The sequence below is a fragment of the Leuciscus leuciscus genome, assembly GCF_965113295.1.
Source record: "Leuciscus leuciscus genome assembly, chromosome: 6".
NCBI classification, from domain to species: domain Eukaryota; kingdom Metazoa; phylum Chordata; class Actinopteri; order Cypriniformes; family Leuciscidae; genus Leuciscus; species Leuciscus leuciscus.
This window is the reverse complement of record NC_138730.1, coordinates 39,946,931-39,969,175: the sequence shown is the minus strand read 5'-3', so window position 1 is coordinate 39,969,175 and position 22,245 is coordinate 39,946,931. Positions and strand designations below refer to the sequence as shown.

At 37.2% G+C, this 22,245-nt stretch overlaps 1 protein-coding gene across 1 annotated transcript in view; it reads left to right on the top strand.

Annotated features, from left to right (window-relative positions):
* The window catches only part of ephb1 (EPH receptor B1), a 256,086-nt gene that overhangs the window by 152,075 nt on the left and 81,766 nt on the right, over window positions 1–22,245 (top strand). The window contains exon 5 of the mRNA XM_082173478.1: window positions 11,054–11,389. Coding sequence (XP_082029604.1) covers window positions 11,054–11,389 — 336 coding nt within the window. The remainder of the gene's footprint in view (window positions 1–11,053; window positions 11,390–22,245) is intronic.

The following is a 22,245-nucleotide window of genomic DNA, read 5'->3' as shown; positions in this document are numbered from 1 at the left end:
AAACGTCTGCAAACTAATGCTGCTAGAGCTTTTCTCTGAAATAATTTCACTTTTTCAAGCCATTTCTTGCAGTGATTTTTAGTGGATGAATGAAGTCTGTTCTCCTCAAGTTTGTTTGTGTTTACATGACTCATCTTGAATTTTGAAATAGCTGAAGATTGCCTATAAATACATATTTTCATTTTCATTTACAAACATAGTGGATTGAGTTTCTGAATAACAAATAGAGCATTTTTTAGCAAGCATGCAGCCGTCTATTGCTAGCATTCTCATTAGTTATTTCAAATCTGTCAAGTCCAACTTATAAATGAGTTTGCAGTTAAGAAGTGGCAAATAAATTCTCCATGATTTACTGATAAACTGGCTTATTCAAGTCTGAAGCTCATTTTCAAGTTTTGGGAGCTACGGAGCCCCTAAAGGTTCAATGTTTTACGTTCTGCATTTGCTTGCATAGAACTCAGATGTTTTGTGAGTAAATGCAAAGTGTCTTGGTGGAACGCATACTATCTGCGAGCGAATCTCATAATTGACCTCTTATCTATTTTATTTTTTTCATCACCATGTCCTCCGTAGGGAGCTACGGCACATTAGCTATGTTTCCATCCAAAGTTGCGAAGTTAACTTGTGCGCAAAATTGGAATTTCGCATAAAACATTTACGAATAAAGCACCCTTTCCATCTCATGTGTTCAAGAGAACAAAGTTGTCAATTCCTGGGATATTGGAACACAATATCTGTAATAAAAATGGAAGTTGCCACAATCTGGGAATTTTTTTATAGCATAAATGACGTGTCTCAGATGAAACTCATTCAAATGCCTGTTGTTTCGGAATGCAATCGTGTGAGCCTGTTCTGACAGGGAATTAAACCACATCATTTTGATAATAATAATAATAATTCATTACATTTATATAGCGCTTTTCTCGGCACTCAAAGCGCTTTACATAGAAGGGGGGAATCTCCTCAACCACCACCAATGTGCAGCATCCACTTGGATGATGCGACGGCAGCCATATTGCGCCAGAACGCCCACCACACACCAGCTTACTGGTGGAGAGGAGACAGTGATGAAGCCAATCAGTATATGAGGATGATTAGGAGGCCATGATGGACAGAGGCCACTGGGCAAGTTTGGCCAGGATGCCGGGGTTACACCCCTACTCTTTCGAAAGACATCCTGGGATTTTTAATGACCACAGAGAGTCAGGACCTCGGTTTAACGTCTCATCCGAAGGACGGTGCTCTTTGACAGTATAGTGTCCCCGTCACTATACTGGGGCGTTAGGACCCACACAGACCACAGGGTGAGCACCCCCTGCTGGCCTCACTAACACCTCTTCCAGCAGCAACCTGGTTTTCTCAGGAGGTCTCCCATCCAGGTACTAACCAGGCTCAGCCCTGCTTAGCTTCAGTGGGCAACCGGTCTTGGGCTACAGGGTGACATGGCTGCTGGTAATGACAGACTTGATGACAGACTTGAGCGCATACATTTTTTTGATGCACACTTTTAGAATGTATGCGCATCTTGGTGTTTCCATTCAGTGTTTTAATTGCAACATCCCAAAATGTGCATAACAATAGGTGAATGGAAACATAGCTATTGACTACTTTTACATGTGCACCAATAGTGTGATTATTTAATCAGAGGTAGGACTTAATCGCAGTATGTTTGCATGACACGAGCAAACCTCTTCACTCCCGTTTACATGCAGTTTTCATTATTCTTTAAGAATTGTGGATATTTTTACCGCCATTATTCAGATAGCTCAACACACGGCACAGATAATCTCACATACAGTAGGTGTGTTACTGACCAAATTCTTCCAGCACACATGGACTATTTTTTTGGTATTTGGCCTCAGTAGTTTTTTCAGTGACGTGCCTAAAATTTTTCCATTTCATTATTTTCAGCCATCAATATACTGCATTGTATTCGCGCGACATTGTCAACATGAACTCCGTTTTTCAGGGCCCCAAAAAATGCACATTCACACTTCGGTCAGACTGGAATAGATGTGATAAAGTGTTTGCATGCCTGCTTATTGCGATAAAAAAAAGTTTTGCTACGATTATGGTTGCTACTCGCTTTAATGAGTTTAAGCGCATCAATTTGATTGAAGTATTGGATTTACATGAGGTAAAGTTAATCGCAATGGTGCCTAAATTATAATTACATTTTAAACGCTTATAAGCCAGAAACTAGCGATCTGGTAGATGTTGTAACTACACCAGCATATTCATATTGTTTGGGCCTGTCTCAATTGACAGCTCATCAGATTATGATATTTATGATATTATTTTTTTCAGGATTCTTTGATGAATAGAAAGTTCAAAAGAACAGCATTTATTCGAAAAAGAAATATTTTGTAACATTATTTAAATGTCTTTACCATCACTTTTTTAAAAATCAATTTAATACATCCTTGCTGAATAAGAGTATTGATATCTTCATAACTCCAATTTTTTTATTTATTTTTATTTTTTTTGAAGAGTATTCAAAAATCTTACTGACCTCAACGTTTTGAAAGGTAGTGTATATATTCAATGCCTGGCAATTGGAATTACATCATGAAGCTCAGTGCAAGTGCTCCACTGAGAATGAAAGAAACGGCGAGAAAACTCAATAAAGAATGTGTCGTTTTTGTTCTAAGTGTTGTAAAACAAAAGCGATTTATCCTCATCGTCCAAGACGGGAAGTGGTAGCAGCCGTCTGGTTGGCCTCTTGCCAGTGTGTCTGAGAGAGAGAGAGTTAAATGTGCAATAAATCCAACAGCAGCAGAAGCCAGTCGATTCCTTATCATCCACATGTCCATTTCCAGATTAATCTCCTCATGTCTGTCACAGTTCCTCAGTGTCTGTCTCTCTCATCCTCACATCTCTGACGCTTTGATATTCACTCACAGGATTTGGTTTTAATCTTGTTGAGAGCATCGCAAAAGCAGTGTGTGTGAACTTGAAACCACAAGAAGTGGACAGTCTTAGGATTGGAGATATCGCCATCTTTGAGGGGACATTTTGACCCCATAACATAGGGTTTACCAGAACCACACACTACAGTTCAGAAGTTTGAGGTCGGTATGATTTATTAAATGTAGCCTTGGTGTGCATAAGAGACTTCTTTCAGAAAAAATATTTAAACAAAAATATAGTAACTAGTCATAATGTGAAATATTATTACAATTGTACAATAACAATATAATTACAATATTTTTTGTATGTATGTATATTATATTGTTATTGTACAATTGTAATAATATTTCACATTATGACTAGTTACTATATTTTTGTTTAAATATTTTGTGTGTGTAATATATATATATATATATATATATATATATATACACACACAGTGGGGAGAACAAGTATTTGATACACTGCCGATTTTGCAGGTTTTCCTACTTACAAAGCATGTAGAGGTCTGTCATTTTTTATCATAGGTACTCTTCAACTGTGAAAGACGGAATCTAAAACAAAAATCCAGAAAATCACATTGTATGATTTTTTAATAATTAATTTGCATTTTATTGCATAACATAAGTATTTGATCACCTACCAACCAGTAAGAATTCCGGCTCTCACAAACCTGTTAGTTTTTCTTTAAGAAGCCCTCCTGTTCTCCACTCATTACCTGTATTAACTGCATCTGTTTGAAATCGTTACCTGTATAAAAGACCTGTCCACACACTCAATCAAACAGACTCCAACCTCTCCACAATGGCCAAGACCAGAGAGCTGTGTAAGGACATCAGGGATAAAATTGTAGACCTGCACAAGGCTGGGATGGCCTACAGGACAATAGGCAAGCAGATTGTTGAGAAGGCAAAATGAAAGAAAATGGAAGAAGTTCAAGATGACGGTCAATCTCCCTCGGTCTGGGGCACCATGCAAGATCTCACCTTGTGGGGCATCAATGATCATGAGGAAGGTGAGGGATCAGCCCAGAACTACACGGCAGGACCTGGTCAATGACCTGAAGAGAGCTGGGACCACAGTCTCAAAGAAAACCATTAGTAACACACTACGCCGTCATGGATTAAAATCCTGCAGCGCACGCAAGGTCCCCCTGCTCAAGCCACCGTATGTCCAGGCCCGTCTGAAGTTTGCCAATGACCATCTGGATGATCCAGAGGAGGAATGGGAGAAGGTCATGTGGTCTGATGAGACAGAAATAGAGCTTTTTGGTCTAAACTCCACTCGCCGTGTTTGGAGGAAGAAGAAGGATGAGTACTACCCCAAGAACACCATCCCAACCGTGAAGCATGGAGGTGGAAACATAATTTTTTGGGGATGCTTTTCTGCAAAGGGGACAGGACGACTGCACCGTATTGAGGGGAGGATGGATGGGGCCATGTATCGCGAGATCTTGGCCAACAACCTCCTTCCCTCATTAAGAGCATTGAAGATGGGTCGTGGCTGGGTCTTCCAGCATGACAACGACCCGAAACACACTGCCAGGGCAACTAAGGAGTGGCTCTGTAAGAAGCATCTCAAGGTCCTGGAGTGGCCTAGCCAGTCTCCAGACCTGAACCCAATAGAGAATCTTTGGAGGGAGCTGAAAGTCCGTATTGCCCAGCGACAGTCCCGAAACCTGAAGGATCTGGAGAAGGTCTGTATGGAGGATTGGGCCAAAATCCCTGCTGCAGTGTGTGCAAACCTGGTCAAGAACTACAGGAAATGTATGATCTCTGTAATTGCAAACAAAGGTTTCTATACCAAGTATTAAGTTCTGCTTTTCTGATGTATCAAATAATTATGTCATGCAATAAAATGCTAATTAATTACTTAAAAATCATACAATGTGATTTTCTGGATTTTTGTTTTAGATTCCGTCACTCACAGTTGAAGAGTACCTATGATAAAAATTACAGACCTCTACATGCTTTGTAAGTGGGAAAACCTGCAAAATCGGCAGTGTATCAAATACTTGTTCTCCCCACTGTATTATTTATTTATTTAAAGGGGTCATATAATGGTACATGCACTTTTACAAGTTGATTGTACTGAAATGTGTGTTGGCAGTGCCTGTACACAACCATCATAAAATGATAAAAATCCATCCAGTGTTTTTTTGTTTTTTTAAATCTCCTTATATGTTTTCCCCTCTCTCAAATCAAGCCGTTCGACCTAGTGACGTCACACGGTCGGACGCCCCTCCCACGATTGTTGATTGACAGCAGCGTTTCAACACAGACCCGCCCTCACTCGTGAGCGAGCTGTCAATCATAGTCCGCGCGTCATTGTTGACATGCTGGAGCACTGTCTATGAGCAGAATGGCGTCTAAGCGATTGTGGTGTTCTGTTCTTGGGTGCAATAAGGAACACAGCAGTCATTTTGATGTTCCTAAATCCGAACCGCTGAAGACGCAGTGGCTGAGTTTTGTTTTCAAAGGGAATATTCCCCACGATCAACGTCAATGCTTTCATGTTTGCGCGAATCATTTCACACACCAGACTGCTTTACAAAGGAGGGTCAGTAAAGCTGGTTTTGCTAAGAAGCTGCTCCTGAAAAAAGGATCGGTACCAACTATTCGTGTTCCTGCTGCACCTCCAGAAGAAGAAGTGAGTGTAACGTTTTATTAACCTTTATATTAATATTTATATTAATCTTTGCAAATTGCTAGCCCACTTCACGATGAATGCGGCTATTTTTACACTCAGGGTACATTACAGCATGTTTTCTATGTACGACGTTCTCAATATAATTCATAATCCCAAGTTTATAATGAACAACGCGTTATGGTGTTATTATTACAAACGGTGTACGCACAGAACAGAGGGGCGGGGTGAGCAAAGCTCATTATCATTTAAAGACACATGCACTTAAACGGCGTGCTGAAAACAGAGCTGTTTTTGACCAGGTAAAATTAGTGTTTTCTTACAATACTTATGAGAATTTTTAATTAAAGTATATTACAAACTTTTAATTTAGACCCTAAAGAATCATATTAGCTTGTACAAAAATGGCATTATATGACCCCTTTAATTCATTCCTGTGATGGCAAAAAAATTATAAATAATAAATCAGCATCATTACTTCAGTCTTCAGTGTCACGTTCCTTTAAAAATCATTATAATATGCTGATTTGCTGCTCAAAAAAATAAAATAAAATTGTACTACCAATTTTGAAAACAGTGGAAACCATGACACGTTTTTAGGAGTCTGATAAATAGAAAGTTCAAAACAGCCTTTATTTGACAGAAATCTATTGTAAATGTCCTTACTGTCACTTAAAAGTATTATCAATTAAAAGTTCTTTCTTTCTTTCTTTCTTTCTTTCTTTCTTTCTTTCTTTCTTTCTTTCTTTCTTTCTTTCTTTCTTTCTTTCTTTCTTTCTTTCTTTCTTTCTTTCTTTCTTTCTTTCTTTCTTTCTTTCTTTCTTTCTTTCTTTCTTTCTTTCTTTCTTTCTTTCTTTCTTTCTTTCTTTCTTTCTTTCTTTCTTTCTTTCTTTCTTTCTTTCTTTCTTTCTTTCTTTCTTTCTTTCTAACAAATGACCCTGAACTTCTGATAGTGTGTTTTTATAGTATGCCAGAGTTTTGACTAATTATATAAAGTGTGAAATTCATCAAGATTGCACCCACTGATAGCACAATTAATTTGCACACATTTGACTGTGTTGTTTTAGCACCAATTCACTAAAGGAGTTATACAAATCAGGTAATTGTGTACAAATCAGGTAATTGTGCAAATGTGCCCACGAAATTAGTGCTTATCACAACAGGGCAATTCCCCATTTTACAGGCTTGGTTGTTTGGTTGTGGAGGATGCAGGAGATGAGTGTATACTCTGTGTATACACACCAGTTCTAACTGTATATCTCCTGCATCAACAATCCACAATAACATTTTATTTGAACCAGGAATATCAATACAGTACCTTTATGATGTCAATTATGGTGATGTTTGCGTGCGTGTATGTAGTGAAGCTGCTCTTGGTGTGTCTGGATTTCCTTTGGGAACCGGCTAATTGTGTTGGAACTGGCTGCATCTCATGGCCTCATTCTGTTCACACACACACACACACACACACACACACACACACACACACACACACACACACACACACACACACACACACACACTCACTCCTTCTGGCCTAGTTCCAGATATGGCCCACCTCCACTTTGATTCACTTGCGCTTTTTCTCCTCCCGTCTCTCGCTCTCTACCCTTTCCCCTCTGCCTTTCTTAAGCCTGACTGTGAGATATAGTGAGTAAGACATCTCTGCTGTCGTTGCACCTAATCAAACAGTGCTTTGGGTGTTAACTGTGGTGTAAGCAAAGCCCTGCTGTTTGGATAGTGACCAGCTCACTGTCTGAATGAAACACTCCCTGCTAACAAAGCAGAAAGAGCTGCTGCTTTATGGATCCTCACAGACCTTTTAAAACATATATGGCTCTGTTCCCTGAATAGGGCAAAAAAATAGAGTCTGAATCTCTTACAGAAATCCATCCATCTATCAAGTTTTTTTTTTATATTTCACATAAATATATACATATTTTGATATAAATGCTATTTCTAGATATTGTGTTTTATTTTTATTTTTTTTTCAAACATACACACGCACACATATATATTCAAGAGCTGTCAGAAGCCTTCTGCTCAACTGATTGGCTAATCATCAGGGTTGCCAGAGTTCGAGGTTGCTTCTTTCATCAGTTTTCCCTGTTTAGGATCCCAGTAGCCCCTGATTCTATCCCACAAGGCCCTGCCTGCACAATAGCTCATTGTGTCTCAGCCTGAGTGAAATCATTCTTTTCTTGCTTCAAGTGCTGGAACGTTTCCTCGCCAGGTTTGATATTTCAAGGAGAAGTCACTCAAATTCTTCGTGAAAGTGGCTGGTCATGAAAATCCAACCTGAACCTTCCAGAACCTCTCCTGGCTCTCATCTGGTTCAGTTGCGGTCTATAGTTAACATCACAACCTTTCCGTGATCTGTAAATCCTCAGTTCCTGGCCGGATGTTCTGTGCACCGGGGGAAGTCGTTGCTTTATCAGAAACACAATATGGTTTCTCCCTGTGGCTGTAGTGGGAAGGCTAAATGTGTATGAATGGATCCAGGAGGTTGTGATAAAGAGCCATTACTAAATCCTTGTTCCCTTACTCTGACTGTTGATGAAAAGCCACTCACAGTGTTGAGTTAGTGGGCTGATGTACGGCCTTCGGGGACCGCCACTCTGCATGGTAATTATAAACAGTTACACGTCGTTCTGGGACCGAGACCACAGCTGAAAGGAAAAACACAACACGGCTCCATTCTTTAAGACTTTCTTGTAGTTGAGTAGAAAATGTTTTAAACTTTAACTACCGGTACATAGAAAAGATTTACTGTGACTTATCATCAGCTGACATTCTGCACATATAGTCCAGGCGTTTTAGGAAAAAAGGGTGAACAAATTGCAACAGAATCAAACTCAACTGATTTTGTATCCTCCATATGTCCTGAGTAAGTAAAAAAAAGCCCTGAAGAATCCCATTAGGGGAAAGTTTAGAAAAAGACCCAAATATATCCTATTCATTCGCCTATTCATTCTTTTTCTCACGTGAATAGGGTAAAATTTTTAACCTTTAGATATCACCCTGAAAATTACTGAGTTGATTACTTATATCAAGACAAACAAAAAATGTATTACAAGTTTTTTTTTTTTATTGTTTGTTAACATGGAAAAACGGTGCATAATCTAATTACAGATGTGCTAATTTGCATAAATACCACAACAGATCTAAACATTGGGTATAGCCAGGTGAAAATGTCTTGTTGAATCTTGTTGACATATAACAGTAAAAGACTAAATGTTAAGGTCTGAATGGAACCCATTTAGGCTACCCATGAGCATAAATACATAGAGGCAGGAAGAAGTACTTTAAAACAGCCTTTATTAATTATTATTGCAGAGATGGGGTTTGGGGCTGGGTCCGTGGGACTGTTTCTGGGGATTCACTTTTTATTTTACTTACCTTTTGTCCTCTGCATTCTCCTTACCATTGTCTCCTGTTCTTCCCTCAGACTCGTCCCCCAGAAACAGTCCCACGGACCCAGCCCCAAACCCCATCTCTTAAAAATGAATAAAGGCTGGTTTCTAAAGTATTTCTTCCTGCCTCTATGTATTAATGCTCATGGGTAGCCTAAATGGGTTCCATTCAGACCTTAACATTAAGTATTTTACTGTTATGTGTCACCAAGATTCAACAAGACATTTTCACCTGGCTATAGCCAATGTTTAGATCTGTTGTGGTATTTATGCAAATTAGCACATATGTAATTAGATTATGCACCGTTTGTCCATGTTAACAAACAATAAAAAAAAACTTGTAATACATTTTTTGTTTGTCTTGATATAAGTAATCAACTCAGTAATTTTCATGGTGATATCTAAAGGTTAAATTGTTTACCCTATTCATGTGAGAAAAATAATGAATAGGCGTATGAATAGGATATATTTGGGTCTTTTTCGGAACTTTCCCCTAATGGGATTCTTCTGGGCTTTTTTTTCCCTTACTCAGGAAGGATCCCTTACTTCCCTTACTTATTGAGGATACAAAATCAGTTGAGTTTGATTCTGTTGCAATTTGTTCACGGTTGACCCCCATTTTGGCTTAAAACGCCTGGACTAACAGTACTAAGTGAACTCTGCTGTAAAAACTGAGATTATTTGTGATTAAATATCATTGGGGAATGTAACATCAGTTTAAATAAATAAGGATTAGTTCATCCAGAAATCAAACAACTCCTACACAACCACATGTTGTTTGGGAGGGTTTCAAGAAAAATCCTCCTGGTTCTTCCAAAAATAAACTCCAGCATATTCAGTTGACAGACATGACTGGAACTTCAAAAGGGCTTTTTGGCAGCAAACCCACCAGATGTGTTTGGTGCAAACAGGGATAAAAAGTACCCCATGCCTACGGTTAAATATACTGCTGGATCTATGTTTTTTTGCTGGAGGTCCTGGACATCTTGTTCAGATAACATGGTATTATGGATTCTAGCAAATACCAACAGATAGAAAAATCAAAACCTGTCTGCCTCTGCTAGAAATCTTATAATGGGCCGTGGTTGGATCTTCCATCAGGACAGCGGTCCAAAACAAACATCAAAATCCACACAAAAATGGGTAACTGAGCACAAAATTAAGCTTCTGCCATGCCCGTCGCAGTCCCCTAAACTGAACCCTATAGAAAATGAGTGGGGTGAACTGAACAGAAGAAGCACCAACATGAACTTGTGAATCTGAAGGATCAGGAGAGATTCTGTATGGAGGAATGGTCTCTGATCTCAGGTCAGGTGTTCTCCAAACTCATCAGGCATTATTGGAGAAGACTCAGATCTGTTATCTTGGCAAAAGGAGGTTGCAAAAAGTATTTAATAACAGGGAGCCAATAATTATGGCCAGCCTCTTTTGGCATTTATTTTATAATGTGATTTACCCCCCACTTTCAATTCTTTTACTTCAATGGATTTATTTTTTACAGCCATTTTTTACTGCCATTAATTCTGACTACAACTGTAGATATTGGCTCCGCTGCACAGCTGCATGAAAACTCCAGTCTCCATTCTTTGTAACTGGATGAACATGTGTGTCCAGTACCATTCTCTTAAATTTCACCTTTTGTGTTCAATGGAGGAAAGAAAATCATGGGTTTGTAATGGCATAAAGGTGATTCAATTATAATAGATGCTCATTTTTGGGTGAACTATTGCTTCAAGAGAGGAATATAAATGCTTAAATGATAAATGAGGTAAGCATATCGTGCAATTAAATGTCGTCTAAAGGTATTAGTTTTTCAACTGAATCTAAAATGACAAATTTTCTATTATTCAAGTGTAGAAATTAGTGTAATTTAATAAAAAGCCAATGTAAGAGTTGTAATTATTACTGCACTGCAATTACAGCAGTGCAATTTAAAGAGCCTAGACAAATGCAAATGTTATCTTTATATCTTTAGCAGCACAAAAACGCTCTACCTTTTCCCCCACTGGCATTAACTGCAGCATGATTTTAATAGTTTGCTAAATGAATTTCAGTATTCTCACGTGTCTTTACTTTCTCGTCAGGTGTTCCCTCTGGACCAAGAAATGTCATCTCCATCGTGAACGAGACCTCCGTGACTCTGGAGTGGCACTCCCCGCGTGAGACAGGCGGTCGCGAGGACGTCATGTACAATATTGTTTGTAAGAAATGCCAAGCGGACCGCCGATCCTGTTCCCATTGCGATGATAATGTGGAATTTCAGCCCCGGCAGCTGGGACTGACCGAATCCAGAGTCTTCATCAGTAACCTTCTGGCACACACTCTCTACACGTTTGAGATCCAGGCGGTCAACGGTGTCACCAACAAGAGCCCGTATCCTGCCCAGCACGTCTCCATAGACATCACGACCAACCAGGCTGGTGAGTGATTACTTTTTTATGAAGCCAAACAAGATTATGCTTGATTAAACAAGCTTATGCAATCAATACAGCCCACAGCAACAGAATAACCCTGCTGATGAAGAAACAGTTTAGACCAGTTCATATTCCAAGATGGTCTTAATCAGTTTTAGAATGATCAGTTCTGGTGTGTTACTTGTACAAGCTAGTTAAGATGGTTATTGTTGGAGGTAAACTGTCTTGACTGGTGCAGTGTTGTTATTGGTTTAGCTGATCTTGATTTAAACAAATTTAGGAGGAACTAACATCAGAGGAACTCCGCTAGCAGGCTACAGGACTAGCCTACAGCAAACACTGCACCAGACTATTTGAATGTCGAGCAAGCAATCTCATTGGCTGCAGGATCAGCAGAAGCCAATCAGCTTGTATTCGGGACATTAAGGAATGGTTATCGATTAACTTTCTCCAACTTAATGAGGACAAAACAGAAGTTATTATCTTTGGCCCACCAAAACTGAGAAATAATCTTACTAAGGAACTGGTTAACCATTTTCCCTCAGTTTCCTCTCAGGTCAGGAACCTTGGTGTCATTCTTGACTCTGAATTATGTTTAACTAAACAAATTAATTCGGTTGTAAAAAATAGTTTTTATCAGTTGCGGTTCATTTCCAAACTAAAATCATTTTTGTCATTCTACGATTTGGAGAAGGTTATTCATGCTTTTATTACTTCTCGCCTGGATTACTGTAATTCCTTGTACTTGGGTCTTCCTCAGTCATCACTTGCTCGGCTCCAGATGGTCCAAAATGCAGCTGCAAGGCTGTTGACCGGGACAAAGAAATACGATCATGTCACCCCAATTTTAGCCTCGCTTCATTGGCTCCCGATCCATTTTAGAATTCAGTTTAAAATTCTGTTGTTTGTTTTTAAAGCTCTTAATGATCAAGCTCCCTTACATATTAGAGATCTTCTTACTCCTCTTGCACACACTAGATCTTTAAGATCTGCAGACTGGGCCCTTTTATCTATCCCTCGCTCCCGTCTAAAATCTAAGGGAGATAGAGCCTTTGCTGTTGCCGCCCCACGTCTATGGAATCAATTGCCTCTGGACATCCGCCTTGCACCTTCAATTGCTATTTTTAAATCTAAATTGAAAACTTATTTTTATTCCCTGGCATTTTAATTATCTCCTGATGCTGTTTCTGTCTGTTCTGTTGGGTTGTTTCTATGTTTTATTCTATTTTGTTTTTACTTTGTTCAGCACTTTGGATAGCCCTGCTATGTTTAAATGTGCTATATAAATAAATTTGACTTACTTACTTACTTGTGCCATGTGGTAATAAGGTGATTTTAAAAAATACAAAATAAAAATAGATAGCGCAAAAAACAACAACAAAATTGCCTATTTTTATGTATTAATTTATAATTAAATGTGTGTTTTTAAATATATATATATATATATATATATATGTGTGTGTGTGTGTGTGTGTGTGTATATGTATATATATATATATATATATATATATATATATATATATATATGTGTGTGTGTGTTTTTAAATATTTTTGCTACTTTTTAAGCAAAGAAATGAAAAAAAATAAATGATATTTTAGGGTTAGTTTTGAATATTTTACAATTTCTTATTTTTAAAAAAAATGCAACCAGCACTTTTGTGCTAGTAAAATGTTTTTTTTTTTTTTGTTTTTTTTTATGTTCTGTCACATACTCATATACATGAACAGTTATTTTTCTACTTTCGTTACTATTTTCATTATCTTAACCAATTTAGTTTCTTCTTTCATTTCCATTAAAAAAGGCTCCAAGTGGTAATTTGGCCTGGAGACCACTGACTGCAGTATATTGAGACTGAAGTATTCGGTTTCAACATTTAAAGCTGCTCACTGGACTGTGCAGGAAGTCAAAATTGAAAACATCACCTAGTTTGACCTACGCTAAAAGATATGCATCCTCATCATTTCCTTGAGGGCTCCTCTTTCAGTTTTTCGAGGGCAGCCCATCTCTCTCCATCTTTCTCCACCTCCTTTACTTCCCCTGCCATCTCAATTTCCTGCTTTCACTGAATAGCTCTACAGAAGCATCACAGCAGTTGGTATGTTAGAAGTTTGTGCCGATCTCGCTGGGATGCATTCGTCTGGTTCGGCCCTTTCATCTTTTTTCATCGGGACCAGTATGAAAAAAAACAGCCTTGATCGTGTCACTATTCCTTAATACATTCAGCCGTGAAACGAGGGCACCCAGAACTGTAGCGCTGAGAGTTTAGCTGCTTCCGTTGCGGCCCCCTCCCAGATCAAAGTGAGCGCTTGTGGATAATTTAGCGTGCGGTGGAGATTTTCATCCTCAAAACGAGGAAACGTTCAGTCCCAGCTATGAGTACAAATTTAGTTTGAATGTATGGCAGAGCAGTGCTTGCTGACAGCTGCACCCGGTTTCCATTCCTTTGTTTGTTTGTTTTTTTACACAAGTAAAAAAGGAACTCGCTCATGCTGAAGTGCTGGATGGATGTCAAGGTATTCCTATTTGGTTGATAAGTGATTTTATTACATTGTTTTGTGGTTGCTAGGGTGGTTGCCAGATTTTTGTTTTTTTGGCAGGTCCAAGTCAAATGTTCTCACAACTGCCCTCAACAAATCAATCAATGTGTGTAACTTAATTGGTGCAGTTTAATACTCAGGCTTAGGTATTATGAAAAAATTACTTTTTCCTAAAAGGAATAGTTCAAAAGTTAAAATTATTTAATCTTCTGTGAAAGAGAATAGAGATATTTAGATTATTGTATTCCCATATAATGGAAGTCAAACACTCGTCATACTTTGCCTTCAATACAATGTAATGCAAACTAAAAATGTATATTGTTTTATCAAAATAATTATATGCAAATTATGTATAATATTTTTAAATCATGAAAAAAAGTATCGATTTGAAACAATATAACATTGTATATATATATATATATATATATATATATATATATATATAATATATAACAATAATATATATAAAAAAAATTATATATATATATATATATATATATATATTAAAAAAAACAGCTATGTCCCGCAGTATTTAGCTGATTTAGCTTCATATAAATTATAATTATAAACATATAAAATACAAATAAAAGGTAACAACAATCAATCTAAAGAAATCGAAAATTAGAGGTTATAAGATGCAGAGGGGGAAACAAAGTGTTTCCCTCTGTCTTTTGCGAACAAGGAGAAGAGGGATTGTGTTTGGGTTTGTTTAGATGTGTGAAGACTCTTAGAAGACTGTAGAGTCAGAAACAGTCAGTTAGAGACCAACAAAAGAAGCCAAATGTATTATAAATCTGCCAGCAGATATATCCTTCTATAACTCCTCTGTTATGTAGATTAGAAGCTTTGTTTTGGATTTGAGGGGGATTTTTGCTGTTATGTTTTAAAGTAATGACAGAAATACAAGATTCTGTTGCCTAAACATAACAGGATGTGGAATATCGTTGCCGTTTGTATTATTTTTGATGTTTCATGGTCTAATTGAGGCATGTTCATTGGAAACTACAATGGAGAGCTTTATCAAGGCAGTATTAGACAGTATTTTGGCAGTATTAGAGTTGTTCTTTTAATAATAATTTATATTAAAAGAATATTCACACCAAGAATGAGAACTATAAAGATAACTATAACGATAACTACGTTAGCGCCCACGCCAATTATGTCATCTGTTGCTTTAAATGCTCAAACTCATTAAAGTCGGGTGGATTGTGATTATCAATGTTTTTATCGTTCATCAGCTGGAAGAAATACAGTATCTTTGTGTTAGAATCTCAGCCCACAATTCCAGTCATTAGCAATGTTTGTTTTGTGAATGAATCATTCTGTTGAGTTAGATATTTCTAGTGATTCACAAGAAGAAGAAAAATGATCTGAATGATTTGTTCACTGATTTGGGAAGATCATCATTAAATAAAAAAAAATAAAAAACATAATGTAAATTTCATAACTTTCTTTACCTAAAGCTATCATATGGCTTCAGAAAATGTGGAATACTGTTCATGAAGCTTGAATGTTTTAGTGGCCATTCAATGTAATTGCATGGAAAACAGCGACCATTTCTCCATTTGTGTTTCACATAAGAAAAAGTCAGGTTTGGGGCGACGTGAATGGTGAGTAAACGATAAAATACTTTTCATTTTCGGGCAAACTATTTATTTGATGTGAGGAGCGGTATTTCTTATTTCAAGTGTCTACTCAGCATCTCTCTGTTTGGCTTTGCTTTGCAAAGGAAAACTATAACTCTTTCCTCTTAAACTGTTATTAGTCCTGTCTCGATCACCTGTTAGTGTGCTTGTTTTGATCCAATCTAATTGGAGTTAATTGCGATGCTTGTTTCCAGCTGAACTGAGTCGTTGAGAAGCAGTTCAAACACGATCTGCAGCGGAGTGTCTTGTAATCGCTCCTCTTGTGACACTAGGAGTCGGAGCAAACAAACAAAAAGATCATAACACGGAATCAGACACCTGCCGAGTTTTCCTCCTTCTTCCGTGTGTACGAGAGCAGAACGGCGAGGTAAATAAACCTGATTAACATGCGGCTCTAATGGCCGCTGCTGTGTGTGTGTGTGACAGTTAAACGGTGCTCTTGACAGATAGATACTTAAGAGCCATGCTCTCTTCCGTTGTTATCGCTTTTGGAGACCGTAATGAGTCTTTTGCTGTTAATGGGCCCTTCCCATGCGGAGGGGTCTCGGAGGTAAGCAGTAATTGTGTACCTGTACTTCTTGTACCTGATGGAAATGCCAAATGGGGGAAGAACGAGATGAAAAACAGGAGAAGGAATGCAGATGCTGCATGCTCAGTCCTGGGGAGGTTTGGAGACTATAGTTGTTTCAAATTAATTAAAGCTTAATCAGGATTTAATTTCATCCTTTGAAAGCTGGGTGAAAGAGGTTTTCAAAAGAGCTAGTTTGAAAAAGCACAGTTCAGTGGTTTAGTAGGACAGCTCTGGATCTCAACTGGATTCCACAGAAACGTTGGGGAAAACATTTTGTAGAACAAAGAATAAATGAATCTAAAATGTGAAGTGTGTAAATAAATATGTATAAATATATATGTATATATATATATTAGGGGTGTAACGATATGCAAACATGACGGTTCGGTACTGGTTCGGTACAGCAGGGGGGAGAAAACTAAACAAAATTGCTTTTTCTATTTTTAATTACACTCTTATTTTTTAATCTATCTTAGCTAATGCTGTAAACTATAGGGAGCTCTTAATTACACATTACTATAATATTAAAGGTTACAATTAACAAAAGAGCCCAAATGATTAAATTCAGTTGATATTTATTTTTAAATATAATAATCAACACTCAAATAAAAAATTAAAAACATGTACTTGTAGATTGCACATAAGGCAGGATTTGCATTAATGTCTAAATCTAATTATAAAAGTTAATTTTCTACTCCAGTTCATTTTTGAAATTGAATCATTTACAAATACATTGTCTGTCATAACTTGTTTTCATGACAAATTTATTTAAACATACATTAAATAATAAGACATTACTAACAGGTAAATATAATGAATAGGCTAATATAGTGCATATACAAAATGCTTCTCTCTAGAGTTCTCGCTAACCTGCTGTCGACAATAAATGCCTGAGGTAAATGTAATGCTACGTGAGATATTATTCTCAAGCTGTTTTATTGATATATTTGAAATAGTGGTTGAGAGATGTAAACAAACATACAGAGTAATCGTTTCTTCTTCTTTTGCACTTTTTGCTGGTAGCAGCGTTGCACTGCTGCGCGCCCCCTTCTGGATTTGAGTGTGGATCGCCTGTGACTGAATGTATTTGTAGTGCAACTGCATACACCAAACCGTGACGTCCGTACCGTACGGTTCGGGACTAATACATGTACCGTTACAACCCTAATATATATATATATATATATATATATGCCTAATTTGCATAAACTTTTTTAAAAATACAGTGTAATATTGTCTGTTAAATTGTCATATCATATAATTCATGATCATAAATATATATTTATATATATATATATGTCTAATTGTAATATTATAAACCTAAATGAAGCTACAATACAAAAACAAATTATTGTATTAATTTTATTTTCAATAAGCAGTGTACAATTCTCACTATAACTAACCATCAACTTACTGTTAACTACGACTTTTTCCTCAATGAACTCCTAATTACTGCTTATTAATAGTTAGTAAGGTAGTTGTCACGTTTAGGTATTGGATAGGATTAAAGGAACACTTCGACTTTTTGGGACTTTAGCTTATTCACCGTATCCCCCAGAGTTAGATATCCCCCTTTTTCATCTCCGTGCGTGCTGTAAGTCTGTTTGACGCACCCACCGCTAGCCTAGCTTAGCACAAAGACCGGATGTAAATGGCTACAGCTAGCATACTAATCCTAATAAGTGACAAAATAACGCCAACATTTTCCTATTTACATGTTGTGATTTGTATAGTCACAGTGTATACAAATAACAAGGTCCTATGAGACAGCCATTTTTTAAACGTTTAAATACTGGGAACTATTTTCTCAGAAGGCGAAGCACTGCTACTTGGGCGGAGTGATGAGCGCAGCACCCGCCGTTCCGTCAACAAAACCAACGTGACTAAATAGCCAGTAGCGAACGGGATTCGTGATCATGGCTGACTTTGAGGAATTGTCAGAGGATTTTTATTTGGTATCAAACCAAGATCCAGAACCATATCGTTTTGAGCCAGAATACACAGACGAGGAGTTACAAACTTTGGAAGCTGATAGACAAGATGCCGAACAGACTAAGGTCGAGGGGAGAATCAGAACGGGAGTAGCCTACTATTTCACAAACAAGGTCACTGTTTCTCAAAAATGAAAACTGCCCATCCCCCCTCCAATTCATTAGCAAGTTGAACGCTTCAGTCCTGAAAGTTACCTTTAGCGCCGCTTATTTGTTACTGGGGCGATAGAGCGCGTTTGTGACAACACAATACTAACATTACAGGGGATACATGGAGCCCGGAAACAACTGTAATAGTAGTGAGCACCCTATTCATGTAAAAGTGTCACTAAGGTTACATTACATCTAACAGTTAGCTACTGTAACAGTAAGCTAGTCATCTAAAAACATAACGGAACACTTACCGCAGCCGCAGGTGATCCACTTTGTCCTGTCTTTACTATCGATGGGATGGCCGTATCCTTCAGCACACGTTTCATGGTCCGTGTGGCAAATTCCATTTTTTTCAAAATAGTCGTCCTCAATGAAATGTTCTGAGCAAACGCGATAGTCCTTGATGATGTCTACGGGTGTGTTTGGATCTATATCCAGAGCAAGTAGCCATTGATTCATCAGGTCAGCGTTTTTGGTTGGAATTCTATGAAACATAATAGTATTACCTGGTCTCCCCTGTCTTTACAATACAGCGAACACCCATGATTGTAAACTTTGCATTTACTATCTAGTAATTGCTGACTCTATTACTCCAACTCTGAGCAAACTCTCTGCTCCATAACTACGGCGCTTCTCGGGTGCTGCGCTAATCACTCCGCCCAAGTAGCAGTGCTTCGCCTTCTGAGAAAATAGTTCCCAGTATTTAAACGTTTAAAAAATGGCTGTGTCTCATATGACCTTGTTATTTGTACACACTGTGACTATACAAATCACAACATGTTGGTGTTATTTTGTCACTTATTGGGATTAGTATGCTAGCTGTAGCCATTTACATCCAGTCTTTGTGCTAAGCTAGGCTAGCGGTGGGTGCGTCAAACAGACTTACAGCACGCACGGAGATGAAAAAGGTATGTATGGACTTATCTAACTCTGGTTGATACTGTGAATAAGCTAAAGTCCCAAAAAGTCGAAGTGTTACTTTAAGGGATGTAGAATATGGTCATGCAGAATAAGGCATTAATATGTGCGTTATAAGTACTAATAAACTTCATATTTACAGGGACTTTCCGCAGTATTTAGCTGCTATAGTCCTCTAGAAAAAATAAATATAAACATAAATAAAAGGTAACAATGACACATCTAAAAATAGAAAACTGTTGATATTTTCTTTAGAATTTGACAGCTAATTTAAATCAATAATTAGTTTGTTTGTTTTTTTAATTTTTTTTTAAAATGATATAGTTAGTATTTCATGTTGCATCAACAAGAAAATAAAAACAGACTAATATATTCCCACTGAGCGATTGAGATGAAAAATGTCACGGCGGTGGTGCCGGCTAATGTGGGTATTTCAGTGCATCAGGTCAAGCGCTGAACTGGGCTCTTTATTCACCCGGAGGCGCCTTGTGTTTCTCGATGGGTTCAGTGGTTTGGAGAAGAAAACACCCATTGAGTGTTTGGCATTTACAAACTGCATTTGGTGCGATTGGTCTGGGCACATATGGCAGGACATGGGGGTGGGAGTAGGAGCTGACCTTTCAGATGCATAGACGGTGTAGTTATTGCACATTATATAGTCTGTAGGTTGCTATTTGTCAACTTTTTTGAAAGCTTGTGTGCAACACAAAAGCACAACGTACGTGTTTCCACAGCTAGAGTGAAGAACACGTCCTCATAGTGTCCACAAAACTCGGTGAACATCGGTGAAGACTTCAGTTGCCTGGGTGCCATCTTATCTTACAGTCTTTCCTTTCATCTTAATATTACAGTTCATGTGTATTTGGAGTCAGTGTCAATTAGAAATAATTGCTAAGGACATATGACAGCCTAATCTATGTGTATCAATGTATGTAGAGCCTCTAATTTCCTGCAAGGAGAGATAAACAAATGAATTAACCGAGTTGTAAAGGTGTTTTTTAAATTTTTTATGTAGGCTATGTTACACTGGGGGGATTGTTACTGCAGTTATTGATTTTTTTTATTTATTTTTTTTATCTATAAATCATAGCTGTTTACATCTACGTCTAGTCCCCTCCAAATTGTTCTGATCTGAATGAGACTGGTTGAAGATCTCTGATTAGCAGTGTTGGTGAACATTTGAATGTAACTCATAAAAAAAAAATATATATATATATATATAATATATATAATATTTTGTGTGTGTGTAATTATTTAATGTTTTATGTTTAAAGCTACATCATTAATTTAGTAATATTTTTAGAATTAAATGTTTTAATAATTAATAATAATAATACAAAATAAAAGACTTTTGTATCCCACTCTACATTATCATGGTATGTAATATACCTATTTTATTTTAGTCCAAAGCTACAGATACAAAAATAAACAAACAAATACATAAAATATGATATAAACCATCTAGGCTACTTCTGGTGTAGGAATAGAGGGACAGAAAGATAAAACACATACTTAATATCTGACTGTAATATCTGATCTGACTGTTCTGATGCTGTTGTAACCGCTGAGCTGGACGATGACATCATTTTTTGCAGAACTATTTGATAGATTAAATGAACTAATTTAATAATTGATGATTGATGATCAACAGAACTGAATCAACTCTAAACTGACTTCAGCTTGAACAACAGCCGAAAAGCATAATTTCCCTTTATCACTGTAAATCTGCTTTGAAACAATCTGTATTGTATAAAGCGCTATATAAATGTGACTTGACTTGGGCAAAGAGTACAGAATATAAAACCAGTGACTGCCAGCCCTGCGGCTCTAGAGTGTTAATAAACTCCCAGACTGGCATCTGGTCTGTGTGTCTGGTGAATCCCTCATCAATATAGCTGTGAATTTAAAAGTGTATTCTGTCCCTGACTCGACACAAAACTGGATGAAGGACACACTGTTCTAGATTAAAACTGGTAATTCTGTAGATAAATTGTCTATGCACCCTCATTTCTCTCAAAACAATGCAAATTAATGGTAACCAGTGGCTGTCAAGCTTGAAAAATAACAAGAAAGCTCCATAGAAGTATAGTCCAATGTGAGCTGTACACTACAGTAGCGGCCAAATATGATTTTTTTTCTTTTCTTTTCTTTTTCCTCAAGTTTGATTAAATCATCAAAATATCAGGAAAATATTTTACATTTGGATGAAATCAATGGAAGAACAAAACAGTAAACTTGGTTAAGGTATTTATCTGACAAAATTATTTGACAAACAAGACAAACTACAGCTAGAGTTTTTCTTTTTAAACTACTGTATGCAAAAATAAAAAAAATTATAATAATTTTGAAAAAAGCATACCGTGACTACACCATTGTTATTATTGTTTCATTGGCTCTCTCTTGTTTTTGCATGTACTGTATTATCATAATTTATTTTTATGACTGCCTGGCCAAAAATTATGTCCGCACAATTTGGCATGTTTCATTGCGTTATCACAAAAAAAAAAAAAAAAAAAAAAAAAGTATATATATATATATAATAATAATAATATTTGAATTACGGGTGAAGATGTACATTTTCCCTGGCCACACATCACTTTTGCCCACAACTGTATATTCCAAAGCTTCTGAAACTATACAGTATTTAAGGCTGTTTTCCACACATCGTTCATTGAAATTGCAAACGTCCATTTAGAGAAGCGAGTATGTCTGTAAATCTCTCCAGCTCTCAGGACATTTGATAACGTTTGTGCTGAAAGAGCGTAGGAGTGTTTGTTGTTTTCAAGCACTTGCCATTTGGAGACTTAAAGCTGCTTTCCATTCTCCTGTACTGTAGGTTGTGTCATTTATTTCAAAATAATGTCTTTTTCTCTGCTTTAGGAAACAGGATTGTCAGCAGACATTTCATGTGATGGCTTGTTCCTCCCAACTTTATAAGCAATTCCATTTCCTACACTTTTGTTCATAACTGCTGTACTTTATCCCCATGATACACCAAACAGGAAGCCGAAGGCTATCAGCAATGTTTGATCTTCTTTATTTTAT